The sequence below is a fragment of the Metopolophium dirhodum genome, chromosome 1, assembly GCF_019925205.1.
Source record: "Metopolophium dirhodum isolate CAU chromosome 1, ASM1992520v1, whole genome shotgun sequence".
NCBI lineage: Eukaryota > Metazoa > Arthropoda > Insecta > Hemiptera > Aphididae > Metopolophium > Metopolophium dirhodum.
Window position 1 is genome coordinate 100,107,605 of NC_083560.1, and position 15,198 is coordinate 100,122,802.

The 15,198-nt window shown below is 31.6% G+C and overlaps 3 protein-coding genes across 3 annotated transcripts; 2 read left to right on the top strand and 1 right to left on the bottom strand.

The window, feature by feature from the left end:
* The first annotated feature begins 6,759 nt into the window (after positions 1-6,759).
* On the top strand, positions 6,760-11,798 carry LOC132948675 (uncharacterized). Its single transcript, XM_061019261.1, has 2 exons — positions 6,760-6,895; positions 11,063-11,798. Exons 1-2 carry the CDS (start codon positions 6,760-6,762, stop codon positions 11,749-11,751), a joined length of 825 nt encoding a protein of 274 aa, XP_060875244.1. The 3' UTR covers positions 11,752-11,798.
* On the top strand, positions 7,093-9,429 carry LOC132935076 (uncharacterized). The gene is made up of 2 exons (XM_061001531.1): positions 7,093-8,741; positions 8,823-9,429. The coding sequence occupies exons 1-2, from the start codon at positions 7,451-7,453 to the stop codon at positions 8,975-8,977; spliced, it is 1,446 nt and encodes a 481-aa protein (XP_060857514.1). The 5' UTR covers positions 7,093-7,450; the 3' UTR covers positions 8,978-9,429.
* A 2,210-nt stretch (positions 11,799-14,008) lies between the features above and the next one.
* LOC132948683 (uncharacterized) lies at positions 14,009-15,192 on the bottom strand. Its single transcript, XM_061019275.1, has 2 exons — positions 15,129-15,192; positions 14,009-14,655 (listed from the first exon to the last, which is right to left on the bottom strand). Exons 1-2 carry the CDS (start codon positions 15,190-15,192, stop codon positions 14,009-14,011), a joined length of 711 nt encoding a protein of 236 aa, XP_060875258.1.
* Positions 15,193-15,198: the final 6 nt, after the last annotated feature.

Below are 15,198 nucleotides of genomic sequence, written 5' to 3' on the forward strand. Positions count from 1 at the left end.
ATCTTACTTATAATAATTTCCATAAAACCAAATCTAAATATTATAGTTGAAACAAAAAACAATAGTTTATACTTTATACTCGTATATATTATTTGAGTGCGATCCATGTAAGATCACTATTATTTTAGGTATGATTTATATTATAATGTATGCAATATACATTTCAATTTTTTAAGTTGTTTTCTTATACTTAAATAATTATATTTTCATTCAATATTATTTCTTTTTTTTAACCATTAACTTCTTATTTTTTTGCGCATGTATTATGTGTATTGGCTCTCTGATATCGGTTACGAGAAGTCTTAATTTGAAAAGTGGATTAACAATTTCCGGTAACATACACTCTAAATAAAATCTGTAAAAAATATAAGTAAAATGTTTTTTGAGATATACTTTTACAAATATGGATTTAATAATAATAAAAATAATAGTTACAGTTTAAGTTTTTCTACCATATTATTAATCCAAAACTCTTCTTCATATTTTATTTCTTGAATATTAGTCCAATTTGTAGTGTGAATTACAAAATAGCATATTTTTCGTTGTGTTATACGTAATTGACCTATGACTTGGTAATAGTAATTATGATTTTTTTTAAATTCAATGTTACCCGTTTTGTCATTAATACTACAATAATCCAACTAAATATAATGCATCATTGGTTAGTCGTGTAGTTATTAAAAATTCTTTTAAAATTCAATGAATCACGTGACTTACAAGTTTATTTTGCACTGCTTCAGTGGCGCTCAATGTATCTTTAGCCACGAATGGACATTTAATTTCCAAAATACCGTCTTCACCAACAAGACCATCTAAAAGTAAAAATAAAAATTGTAATTAATATATTTGGTAGAAATTCAGGTCCCTAGATTATAATCAATAATAAATTATAATTTATAATATATTACCAGGACTTGCTGCTAAATAAGGAAATTCGTTGTCTGTAAAAAGTCCACATAACTGCACTGTTTTACTAGTTAATTCTTCAAATGAATTTCTCGCTAAAGACTCCATCTCAACTCCGTGCATAATTTCTTTTGATAAAAAGTTTGGTCTGTATAATAACGAGTATACTTTTTTCCGACAACTCGTATTTGCTCTCATTTTGCAAATGTCGCCAAAATTAGATGCCGTCAGTCTTTTTTTTCTTTCATTATGCCATTCTTGGTTATGGCTCTGTTCTACAGTACGTAGTTGTAACTCATTTCTATCAACTTTGCTTAATTTTTTCAAAAATTCAGTTTTTTTTTCATTTAAATCATCCAAATCGTCTTCAATTGGCTCTGCCATTCCATAATCCTCGTCGGGTCCATTAAAGCGATTTCCACTTGGTTTACTTCGTCTTATGCCATTTTCAAAAAGTTTTCTTCGTCGCATTATTGTATTTTTTCGTATTCTATTTAAATTATTAGAATACCGTTTAGCTTGCATACCTAAAATTAATAAGATAATAATTTAAAATACGAGATTTGTCAATATTATGCATTAAAATAATATTCACATTTCACGTGCAGTAATTTAAATGCATTAAAGTACCTAAGTACCTATATATTATATTTACCTGGGCTAAAGGATATAATTTGTTTTTGTATTGTCCGTAAATAATTGTTGGAGTTGAAAGCTACTACTGCAGCTTCAACTCTAGTCTTATAATTATTTTTTTGAGTGAAGTTTATTCTCTTCCCCCCTACATGTTTATTTATCAAACTATTAAATTGCTCGCAAGGGTTGTTATCTGCATTTTCAATAAGACTGTCAGCGTTTACAATCAACCGATACATTATATTTTTAATTTCTACCATCATCCCACTTTCTTCAGCTTCGAGAACCAAATTTCGTTCTCCTGTTTTAGGTCCAGTACAAAAATAGGTAGCGCAGTTATTATGCTGACCCAATCTATGATACGGACAATTTGCTATATCTTTTTTCAAATCTAAAAATAAAAATATGTTTACAATAAATTATACAATTTAGTTGTAATTCAATAAAATAAAATTACCTTTCACTTTTTGTTCAACGGATGAATTATTTTTTAAATGATATTCAATCGCTTTTGTAATGTCGGATCGAAAACGTAAAATATTGGTAGTTATAAACTTTCTTATAGATATATAAGACTTATCAAAGTCTGTTCGTTTAGCAAGTGCTGTTAATTTTGTGCAAAAGTTTCTCAACAGATGGTTTCTGCATTCGATTTTTTAATAATGAAATCGTTACCATATGGTTGAACATCATTTAATCGTCTTGACACACTACTGTCACCATCGCCTTTTGTATATATATTTATTAATATGCAGCGCCGGATAAGGAATGAAAATATATACATAATATATAAGTACAGATATTATTTTAATAATGATTTGGTCTTATTACCGATTAATTTATTGTATTTTAAACCATGCATGTATAAACTACTAGAAAATCCTTCCACGACAGCATCGGCCTCCATGGCAGTCGAAGTTTTCTTCCAGTTTAAAAAACACCTGTGGGTAGGTGGATTTTGGTTTTTTGTGAATGATTGTTGACACACTGAACAATATCTATTCCTAATCCCAATGAATAAAACTTTTTTTGTATTTTTCCCTATAATTGTAGCCTACAGAATACATAAAATATAAAACAATTTTACACATACGACATACAATAATATTCTTTTCTATTAGAATATCAAAAAATAAATTATGTTACATACAGCTCCAGAAAATGCATTAAACTTGGTTTTATAGGACCGTTTTGACCACTGCCCGTCTGCGATAACTGTACACATAGGTACTCCATCTTTATCCACATTGCCGTTTTCTAATGCTATCCTTCGTTCTTCGTCGCCGGCTTTTGCCATTTCTTCGATAGCAGTGTCTTGAATTGCATCACTTATGTTTGAAAAATTTTTAAGATACGCAGTAGAAGATATCGACGGGACTTCAATTGAAGCTGATAATTGACTGAGTTGCGTATGGCCTATGCCTATATATGTTATTTTTAATATAAAATACAAAAACACAAAAATGTGCAAATTATTTTGTAGCTAAAAATTTAAAAAATAATTATAAACTAAAGTCGAACGTTATTTCGTAAATATTTTTTAAAAACATTTGAAGTTAAAATTTGTATAAGACTCATCAAAATAATCATGTTAAATAATAGACAATAACTATCAATATTATCGCCGAAACTGTTGAGAACCTATTTATATACAGAACTACCAAAAAATACATACCAATAGCTACACTGCCATTTATTATCGCTTGATTAATTGGTAAATAAGGATTTTCATTTTCATTTTCCGTAGAAATACATGATGTCGTGCCACACATTTTGCATTCAAAATGAAATGTTGAACTATACCCTTTTCTAACTTCCATTTTAAAATCCATATCAATAAATGAACACCCAAATCTCTCATGCCGACTATTCATTATTTGCATAAAAAAATGTCGTATATCTACTACCCTGCGACCATCAAGTAACCTTCAAATCGTTAAAATGATTATATTATTTTATTTTTTAATAAATTAAAAAATATTTTTTTTTTAAATTCAATACTTTGTTATTGTTGTTGTTTCGTCATTAGTGCTTGACTCATTTTCAACACATAAGCTATGTGCCATATCACTTGATGTATTTTTATTTACAAAACTACAGTCACTAAATACTCTAGCTGGTGTACTATGTGCAATTAACAACGAATTACCATCAAAACATGTGCTATTTAAATTATTTAAACTCAAATCCGGGTTCATATCATTCAAATTATTGTCATTCGTCAAAATGTCATTATTCTCAATGGTATTAATATTTGAAATAACATTTATACACGGCTGATAATTATCATGTTCAGATAAATTAGTTTCCAAATTGTTCACATGAGTTCCAGAACTAAAAATGAAAAATAAGTCAGCTATAAGCGGTACCTAAAAAAAGTGTCGATAAAAAAATTTTGGGTGCTCAAAAAAACTTGAAAATTTAATACAAGATTTTCCATAAGTTTGGCTTACAATTATTAGATTTGTGTCTACTTACATTATTGTCATTATTTAAATGAATAAGTCCATGTTCATGAAATAATGTATTTTTATTTTAAAGCTAATATTTAAAAGTACTTACCTCACATTCTTACGACGAACCCCGTTACGAACTTCTTTCATTTTTTTTTTTAAAGAAGTCTTAACCGATCGGGTTCTTTTCTTTACGACGGCGCGAATTTTTTTTGGTGACATATTGACAAAACAAATTTGTCACAAAAAAAAATAGTTATGGTTATGTTCAAGAGTATACAAATTAATAAGTACAATGTATAAAATAAAAAGGCCACTCTGATCTCGATTAATTACAATTATGTATATATTAGACAAGTATCGTAATATGTAGTCATAGACAAGTATACAAGTATGTAGTAATCCCACAGTGTATCCTGTCATAAGGTGACCAAGATTAGACTGTCGATGGCACGACTAAGTGTAGCTTATAAAATATAAATAGTTAATTTGTAATAGCCATTGATTATATATACTATATTATAGTATGCTAATAGGCTATAGTCTATATGCATTATTCAAGATAACAATATTATGTCTATCGAATTCTGATTATCGGAATTTTTATTTCTGTCACAATAATTCGTCGAGACGCCAGACGGTCGTCCGGTGCGGGCCGATGACGAAAAACACGAGTGCTTGAATGAAGTAGGGGAAGCCGCGTCGTGTCGTTTTACGCCACCAGGGAATAATTCGATAATAATTAGAAAAATTATTTTACAATAATTTCACATGCTAAAAATTGTTTTGCGCAGGACAACTTTACTCCTTCAATATTAACAAAAAAATACCAAAATTTTACATCCCTATAAAGAAGAAATTTATCTGTGTCGTAGCGTCGTTATTTTTTTGATAACACTACCCAATAATTTTTAATAATTAATTGAAAAATACAAAAAAACCTAATGTTCTCAAACCAATAACTTTAATCGTATTTATGTTTTCCAAAAAATAAAAACGCTACGACATAAATAAAATTCTTCTCTATGTGTTGTAAAATTTTGGTTATTCTATTATAGTTATGATGCGAGAAAAGTTGTCCCGCGCGAAACAGTTTTTACAACCGAATTACGAGTGGTGTGGCGTCCTCTTAACGCATCAAAATCCCACGTAATGACTTTTACACGTCGTCGTGAAAATGTTAATTTTATATATTCTGTCAACGGTGTTAGTTTGGATTCCTCAGGTGAGAGTGTAATAGATTTAGGTATCACGTTTGATTAACGTCTGTGCTTTTATTCACATATTGAAAGAATAACATGTAAGGCCCTTAAAATGCTTGGGTTTGTTAAAAGAACACTATCTGATTTTAAACTTTTTAACTCACTTAAGACTTGCTCATTTGTACGTTCTCACTTGGAATATTTTGTGGTAGTATGGAGTCCTAGTACAATTGATGATCAGTACAAAATCGAGCGTGTACAATGGAAATTTTTAAAATATGTTGCATTTGTCCTACAAATAGATTGCCCGCCTCATGATTATTCTCAGGTGCTTCGTAGATTAAACCTATCTACGCTAGCAGACAGGAGGGATCAAGCACACTTGCTTTTTCTGGGTAAACTCATAAGTTGAAGCCTTGGTACACCTGACTTACTACAGACTGTTAATTTTCATGTTCCTGTCTTTAATTCCCGCTCAGTATATCCGTTCTCTATCCCTTTTTGTTACTCCAATTATATGTTGAATCGTCCTATCAGCCAAATGTTGAAACTGGCCAACGAAGCACCATCTTTTTTATTCTAAAATATAATTTTTGTTAAAGTGAATTATGAATACATGTCTACACTTTACCTATAGTATAATGTATCACTGTATCACTATGTGTTCAATTTTAATTTAATTTAAAAAAAAATGTTCTCGTCCTTTTGTTAATGTACATTTAAATTAGGCTTGTACCGTATTATATTCATTAAATAAATAAATAAATAAATAAATACAAATATTATTTTTATTTTACTTATTTAAGTAGGTAAAAAATAATTTAGAATATTGTAATTGTTAATTTAAGGTTGTGATTTAACATTTAAGGATCATTACAATTGTGTACTACCTACTTCATTTAATCTTAAAAAATGATAATAAATGAAAACGTTTATAATTTAGTTCTTATTTTAATAAATAATATATTATTAGATTATAGAAATACAATAATTGAAGTTGAAACAAATTTTCCTTATTAAATTACAGTAATTTAATCTAACTTTTATTTTGAGTGTAAAATGCATTTTTAAGGTTTTTTGATGTCAGATATATAATGATAACCAACTATACTCAGTTCAGGTTAAGATTGAACTGGCTTCGCGCATGCAGACTGAGCCGCCGAACAGTGCCTGACCCCCCATGCGATGGCTATAGGTTCTGTGATTGGCCGACAGTCATCGATCGTCGGCACTGGTGCTGGCCGCCGTGCATACGCTCCCACCGGTGTCCGGAATGCGCAGAGAAATGTGTTTTGGTCGAGCGAGCGGTTCAATCTTAAGGTTCGGGCACACAGAACGCGGTCTGTCGCGGCGGTCAGCGATAATTTCCCGCGGCGGTAAGGCGGTAAAGTTGTATTACGTAATATCGCATTATCTCCGTCACACAGAAGGCGGTCTGTCACGGCGGGATAGTTAAGATCGCGACGACAGGCGACAAAGTCGTACAAAATTACAGATTACCGCGCGGGCAACTTGCGGTCTGTTTATCTTGTTTACTTTTTACCTATGTAAAAATTGATACTATGGACGAAACTGAGATGCTGTTTGAAGAAGTCAGAAAATATGTATTCTTATTCGATACATCTCACCAATATTACAAAAATGTTGTAAAAAAAGCAGAAGCATGGACTAAAATATCGGAACAACTGGGAATAACTAGTAAGTGTATAGTCTATATTAGTATAGTATAGTATAGTAAAATATAATAGAATATATACCTCTAAATTTTACATTCATTGTATTTATGGTAATTTGAAGGTAATACGTATTCACAAATTATTTTTTGTATTTTTATTCACTTGTAGTAGGTAGTACGTACTCAAAATGAATTAATCTATTCTATGGTACGTGGAATACGGACATCCGGCCGAATCCAAACGGCCGACGGCTATATAGGCCGACAGTCAGATAGCCGAAACTATTTTAGCCGACAAGGTCAAAAGGCCGACACTACGAAAAGCCGACACTAAAATAAATTAAGTATAAGCTATACATTTTCAATTCGATAACGTAGTGTTGTCTTTTGTTGTAATAATGTTATCGATAACTTATCGAAATTTAACGATACCTAATACCTATAGCCTGTAATCTACAGTGGGTATTGCTATTGCATGTTCATAAATACTGTTTCAGTTGATTCGTAACCACGCCGCGTCTTTGCATTCATTTTTGTGTCGTTGTTTAATTTAATTTATGTATTTGCATTAAATAATTATGGAATATAAAATTGAAATTTTTGGTACAAAATTATTAATTGACAATTTTATCATGATTAAAAACAAAAACCGTAACAATAAATATTATTGGGAATGTGAAAAGAGGAAACATACTAAACGGCATAATAGTAATAATGAATATTGTAATGCAAGAGCAGTAACAATTCTTGTTGATGGTAATCATATTGTTAAAGATAATTCTTTTTTAAATCACAACCATGGGCCTGACCCATGCCGATTGTTGGTAAAGAAAAACATAAAATATATTGTTTCAAAAGCTCTGTCTTCGAGAGATAAACCTTCGCAAATAATACAGGAAGCAACGAGTCGCATCCCCGTCAATTCTCAGCCATACATGCCATCAGTTGAAGCAACGCGAAAAATTATTTCACGGTGTAGAAAACATCAGAATCCACCAGAACCAACAAGTCTTTCACAAATAGATATTCCTCTTAACTTATGTAAGTCTTTTAATGGTCAAACATTTTTACTAAAAGAAAGTACTATTGAGAGTCACAAAATATATATTTTTTCTACTAAAGATGAAATATCAAAACTTGTCAATGCCAATTATTGGGTTATGGATGGTACATTTAAAACTGTGCCAAGTATATTTTTACAAATGTACACCATACATGCACCTGTTGGTGGAAATAATTCTAGAATTTTGCCATTAGTATATGTTTTAATGACCAGTAAACAACAATGTTGTTACGAACGTTTATTCGAAGACCTAATATCAATTTGTGATGATTTCGGTTTCGATGTTTCACCAAAATGTATTATAACAGATTTCGAAAAAGCTGCAATTAATGCAGCTAATAAAGTATTTCCAGAATGCCAACAAAAAGGGTGTTTTTTTCATTTAGGCCAAAATATTTGGCGAAAAATCCAGTCTAGTGGATTGGCTACTAAATATGGAGAAAATGAAGAATTTAGTTTACAACTTCGATGTATGTGGTCACTTGCATTTTTACACCCATCAGATATACCTAATGCTTTTGATCAATTGAAAGATTCATTACCCTATGACATTCAAAATTACTTTGAAGAAAATTACGTGCATGGAAAAGTACGAAGGAAATTTAGAAATGGAATAGTATCTCGATATGAGCCATTGTTTCCACCATCATTTTGGTCAATACATTTCAATCATGAAAACAATATTCCAAGGACACAAAACAAAGTCGAAGCATGGCACAAAAGATGGAAAGTATTAGTAGGAGCTGATCACGTTGGGGTGTATCGTATAATTGAGGAAATGAGAAAAGAGCAACAACACGTTGTGGGTAAGATAAGTTCACGAATAAAAATATTCTACTAATATTACAATAAAATATAATTTATTTATACATACATTTTGATTCCAGGGCAAATTCAAATTATTTTATCCGGACAAGCAAGGCCAAAACAAAGTTCAAAGTACGTAAAACGTCAAAACCAAATTCAAACTATTCTAAATGATAAAGAAAACAGAACAACCCTCGAGACAATAAGAGGTATTGCATACAATTTGCACTATTAATTTTTATTTATTAACATTTAACTATATAACATAATTATCAATTATAATTTTATAAACTATTAGTATTTTTTATTTTTTATGTATAAATATCAAATTTTTTAATTTTTAAAACATATTAGGAATATAAAATGTACTCAATAATAATTTATTAGTATTTTTTATTTTTATGTATAAATATCAAATTTTTTAATTTTTAAAACATATTAGGAATATAAAATGTACTTATAATTATTAACAATACACTAAATTTTATTTTTAAGAATAAGTATCACCTATATATATATATCTGTGTGTGTGCATAATTTACCTATCTCAACATAAAATTACTTAATCGGCCATTTAATATGTCGGCCTAATGCGTGTCGGCCTATAAATTTGTCGGCCATTTAGTATGTCGGCCTATTGCGTGTCAGCCAAATGTCTGTCGACCAAATGTCTGTCGGCCGATTGTACCACACCCATGGTACGTATAGGACCAATACTATAGGACTATAGATAATAGATTTTATAATATATTGCCAAGTTCAATTAGGTAATTCCTATTTTATAGAAATATTTTATTTTTATTTGCTTTGACAGACAAAATATTTTGGTATTTAATTTTATTACACGCTATTGATAAAAACTGTATACATATTCGTAAGATGAATTTATTAATAGTTTATTTAATAATATTACCGAACAGTGTACACCCGATATAGAAATAAATATTGAATACTATACTAAAATGCTAGATAATATTATATTCTAATAATAATACAATAATATTTAAAAGCATATTATTTCATTTATTAAAATAACTCGCAAACTGTTCTCGAATTTCAAATGCAGCCGTATTTGTCCTTCGATTAGTCGATCTCATGTCCGATAAAGCTCGAATAGTTTCAGTTTGCTCCTCACTTTCAATGAATGTGTTATTATTTTTAATCATAATGTAGTTATGTAGGCAGCATGCAGCTTTCACAATGCATTCGGCAGTTTTAACATCCGTTTCTATTGATCTTAGGAATACTCGCCACTTCATAGCTAATATACCAAACGCATTTTCGACCACACGGCGCGCTCTGCTTAGTCGCATATTGAACTTTTTCTTTTTTACGTCACTTATCATAGTGGCTTTAGGGTAAGGTCTCATCAAATAAGTTTGGAGAGCAAAACCTTCGTCACCAATGAATACGTGGGGAACAGGATTATCGGTACCTGGAAGTGGCTTCGAAGGTAGAATAGTTTTTCCATCAATGTACTGCTGAAAAAAAGCGGAATTTTCGAAAATAGCGCTGTCGCTGTGACGCCCATAGCTGCCAATATCAACTACCATAAACTTGTAAAACGGGTCTACTACCGCTAAGAGAACGATGGAAAAAAAATTTTTGTAGCAGAAATAACTTGAGCCACTATTACTAGGACATTTTACTTTAATGTGCTTTCCATCAATGCTTCCTAGGCAGTTAGGAAATCCCCAAACTTTTGAAAATCCCTCCACAGCTTCATTCCATATCTGTTCAGTAGGTGCAGGTAAATAAGTTGGATGTAGATTGTTCCAAATTTCTTGACAAACTTCTTTTATAATTTTTGAAACAGTTGATCGTCCCGTTCGAAAAGAAAAAGCAATACTTTGGTGGCTGTCACCGGTAGCTAAATATCTAAAAAATTAATAAAGATTCATAAAATACTTTTTAGATTCTTAGCGGAGCGATGAATGTATTGATTTTTTAAAAATCATTTTAAGTTCAAATTTAGACAAAATTTATCAAATTTTAAATTATTTTGTAGTTAAAAATGTATAAAATGTTCAACTTTTATAGCTATGGATTGAAAATTTAAAACAAGGTTCAACGTAAATATGTTATAATATATTAATAACTTTATTCACAATAATATCATCGATTAATATACTTAGTAATATAGGCTGACTGACCGTCTTCGCTCAGAATAATTTTTCTTATACAATGATATGTAACCTACTGTACAGCAGAGCGACTCCCACTTACCCACCCTTTTTTAATATATTATTATCTTTTGTAATTTTAATCTCTCTATTTTATTTTATTCTATTCAACCTCGTATTGTTTTAATGTTTTTCAGGTGAATTGGCCAAAACTAAATGGAAAAATTTGCGTGATTCCTATATGAGATTCAAAAAAAGTGTAAAAGGAGAAACAGGGCAAGCTAAGAAATACCATAAATGGCCATGGAGTAGCCACATGGAATTTTTAGATGATACTCTCAAATTTCGTCCTCCAAGCAGTAATATACCTGATATGTCAATAGGATCACCTAATAGACCAGAAACACCACCACAGGCGGCACAGAGTTTAGATACACATGAAAGTATTATTTCTCCAAGTACCAAACAAATGCCACCCCCTTTAACACCATGGAAAAAACTTAAGTCACATCATGAAGTTAATGACGTTGAAAAAGTTATCGACTATTTGCAAACAAAAAAAAGAACACAACTCGACGGTACTGATCATTTGTTTTTAAGTTACGCGGACACTTTTAAAAAATTTCACCCTCAAATACAAGCTGAACTTAAGATAGAGCTTGCAACATTATTCGCAAAAACTGAATTAAGAGAGCTACGTGAGCAAGTAAGACCAATATATTATAGTGACAATTCAGCTACTAGTTCCCCAAATTCTCAGTATAGTTTTGAATCACAGAGCCAGCCGGATAATCTTTCGTATACAACGACGAGGGATGTTTATGAAAATGCGAGCAACATGGTTATTGGATTAGGGTTGCCTAACCCTAATCAATATATTAATTAAGAAATTTTACTGTCTAATGTTAAAACTAATATGTTTTTAGTTTTTTTATTTTTATCTATCTTATAATAAATGTATTTATATTTATTATTAGTTTAACTTTTGTTATATGTTATTTTGTGAAATTTACCTCAAACAAATAGCTAATCTTTCTCTTGACTCGATTGGTTCTCTCCAGTTTGTTGGCAATTTTGAAATATTTTCTTTTACTAGGTCATGTAATTCCTCGAAACACTCTCGTGACATGCGAAAATATTGAAAAAAACGATCTTCATGTGATTGAAGTTCAATACAAAGACGATGGTATTCGCCAAATGATTTTCTTTTCGTATTTATTTCATGCACCCAACATCGTCTTTTTTTTTTGTTTTGAAGGGCGAGTAGAAGAAGAAGTTGCTCTTCGTCAGAACTTGACATATTGAATAAATAATAATATAATGAAAAAAACACTGGAATATATCGTTAATTTGTTTGTAACTATATGACTACAACCGCAGGTGGATATGTGACTGGCAAATATCATGTTTTTAGGCTAGACCGCTTATGAAACAAACGCATGGTGTGTGGCGTCACCAGATCGCTGACCGCCGCGACAATCCGCGACCGCTGACCGCCGCGACAGACCGCGTTCTGTGTGCCCGAACCTTTAATCTGAACAGAGTATAGGTATACTCTATTCGCCGTAAGTTGACCCACTCGCTCGACAAAAACCGATCGCGGCCGCGTCATCTGAGCGCTAGTGGCGATCGTATGCACGGCGGCAGATTTATACCACGACGAGCACCGCCGACCAATCACAGACCGCCGGTCTCCGATCTGGGGGGTCTGAACGTTCCGGTGGGCGGCGACTCCAGTGTTGCCAGATTGTAAGATCCTAGTGGGGACATACGATAATATTGCTCCTTGTACGATCCCTTACCGATGTGTAAAATTGCGATCGTACCCAATACGATAATTTTGAAATTTAATATATAAATTATATTTTATTATGTTTAATATAACACAATAACTAGCCGATAGATAAGACACATGTCAACGTAACTCAATAAAAATAAAATAACGATAATAATTGTATGGCTATTACTTATTACTTATTATAGTGAAAAAATACCCGGATTATTGGACGTACCGGATATTGCCTTTGCCATTTTTCTAGACGTCAGCTAGCGTACTAGTGACTAGTGTTGTAGTAGTATGTACAGTGGAAGTAACGTGCAATTTTATAAATATGAGTGATTTGGAAGATAGATATTTAAGGGAAAGAACCCCCGAGAAACCAAACCTAACCAAACGTTTGCAAACACAAAAAACAAAAATTTCGAATGGAATGGATGGATCATCAAGATTTTAAAGTTTGGCTCGCTCCAGTTGTGGGTGAACCACTTAAAGCAAAATGTAAATTATGTGTTATCGATTTAACTATTAAATTACATTTTTTGCAGAATTAACTGTTTTGAAAAAACATCAAATTTCACAAGAACATAAATTATCTGTCCGTTTAACCAAAAATGTAAAACATCCAATTAATAATTATTTTGATCCAAAAAGCATTAAGCTTTAAGAACAAATTAAAAGTGACGAAATGTTATTATGTAGCTTTTTAGCTGAGCATAATTTATCCTTAAATAGTATAGACCATTTAAGTAAATTATGTCAAGAAGCATTTACTGATTCGAATATAGCAAAAAGTTTAAGTATCGGCCGTATCAAAGCAACGGCAATTACAAAAAATGTTATTGGGAAATGCTACTGTAGTAACCCGTCACTCTCACCTGATTGGTTACTGCACACTTCTTTTACGACGAAGGCACGTACACGTCGGTACTCTGGATCGGAAGACGGTAGATGAGTTTTGGATATAATAATATTGTAACACAATTATAATCTTATGAAACACTTGTTTATTACGTAAGTTTATATATTTAATTTATTACTTAGAAATTTGTCGGTAGAATGTTAATACTACCGGAGAGTAATTATGTTATGCACTATGACTGGGAATTAAGTACTTTTAGCGTGGGCGGCGATGCGGCTGATACTAGTCCGCGACCCACAAGTACTGAAAGCTGGGATAACTACTTCTAAAAACTTTGTGAAACAGGGCCCCTATTTATATGAGACATGCCAGGAGAGAAGGAAGAGCTATTGACGTCATAGGAATGGCGTGATGCGTAGTTGATCGGCACCATCCAATGAGGTGTCGGCATTAGTGGCTTTTGATACAAATTTAAATGTAATTGTCTTGCCAGTCTAATCTTCCCTAGGTCATAAAGCATTCTGCGAATAATTCACGGTATCTCAACGCAGTTCTGTTATTTCTTCGAACACTATCTGATGCAATGGTTTCGGTTAATGGGTTGTTTAAAGTGTCTTCAAAAGAATAACTATCTCTATCTCTCACAAAATTATGCAAAAGACAAGCAGATTTGATTATATCATTAACTAAATCAATATTTACATTGATAGGTCTATGAAATATGCGCCATTTATTAGCAAATATGCCAAATGTGCATTCTACATAACGCCTAGCTCTGCAATGCCTATAATTATAGATTTTTTTTGTAACATTTAAATCGTTTCTTGCATATGGGCGCATCATAGTTGTACTTAAAGCGAACGCTTCATCGCCAACAAAAACGAACGGCAAACAAGTGGTACTATCTGGCGAAATCGGTGATGGATCGAGAATGTTCAGACGTTTCTCCTGAATTCTTTTATAAAAATTAGAATTTTGAAATATTGCCGAGTCTCCAAATCTCCCATACGCTCCAACGTCTATTAGCACAAATTTATAGTCACTGTCACAAATTGCCATTAAAACTAGAGAGAAAAATCCTTTGTAATTATAGCACATTGATCCACTATTGGCAGGTGCTATAATTCTAATATGTTTGCCGTCGCATGCACCTAAAATAATATAGTATCACTGTAAAATCATGTAAAATTCCCAATAGTTTTCAAAAGCACCGTGAAAAACAAATGAAAAATTAAGGTATTAATTTTTACGCAAAACTGATTTAACTCAAAATCGATTTTGGTTTTTTGTGTAACTCTAAAATAAATGACAGTAGATACATGCAATTTCGACTGAATATAAATATGAGCATTTTATACACACCATAACATTTTCAAAATATTTTTATTTATTTTGAGCTGTTTACGGTAATTTTAAGTTTCCATTTTTTTTAGTTTTTTTTTTCTATAAATATCAATTAAATTTTATTTGTTGGGTAAAAAATCTTGAAGGCTCCTAATAGCAGTTGGCACTGTAATACTCACCTATGCAGTGAGGAAAATTTGCTCTCTTAAAAAAATTATTTGCAATTTGATACCACATTTCTTTTTTTGGTTCAGGTAGACATATTTCTTTTAAACAATACCATATTGCAGCACATACTTCTCAGACAATTTCTGCGACAGTACTAATTCCAATCCGAAACACATAATGTA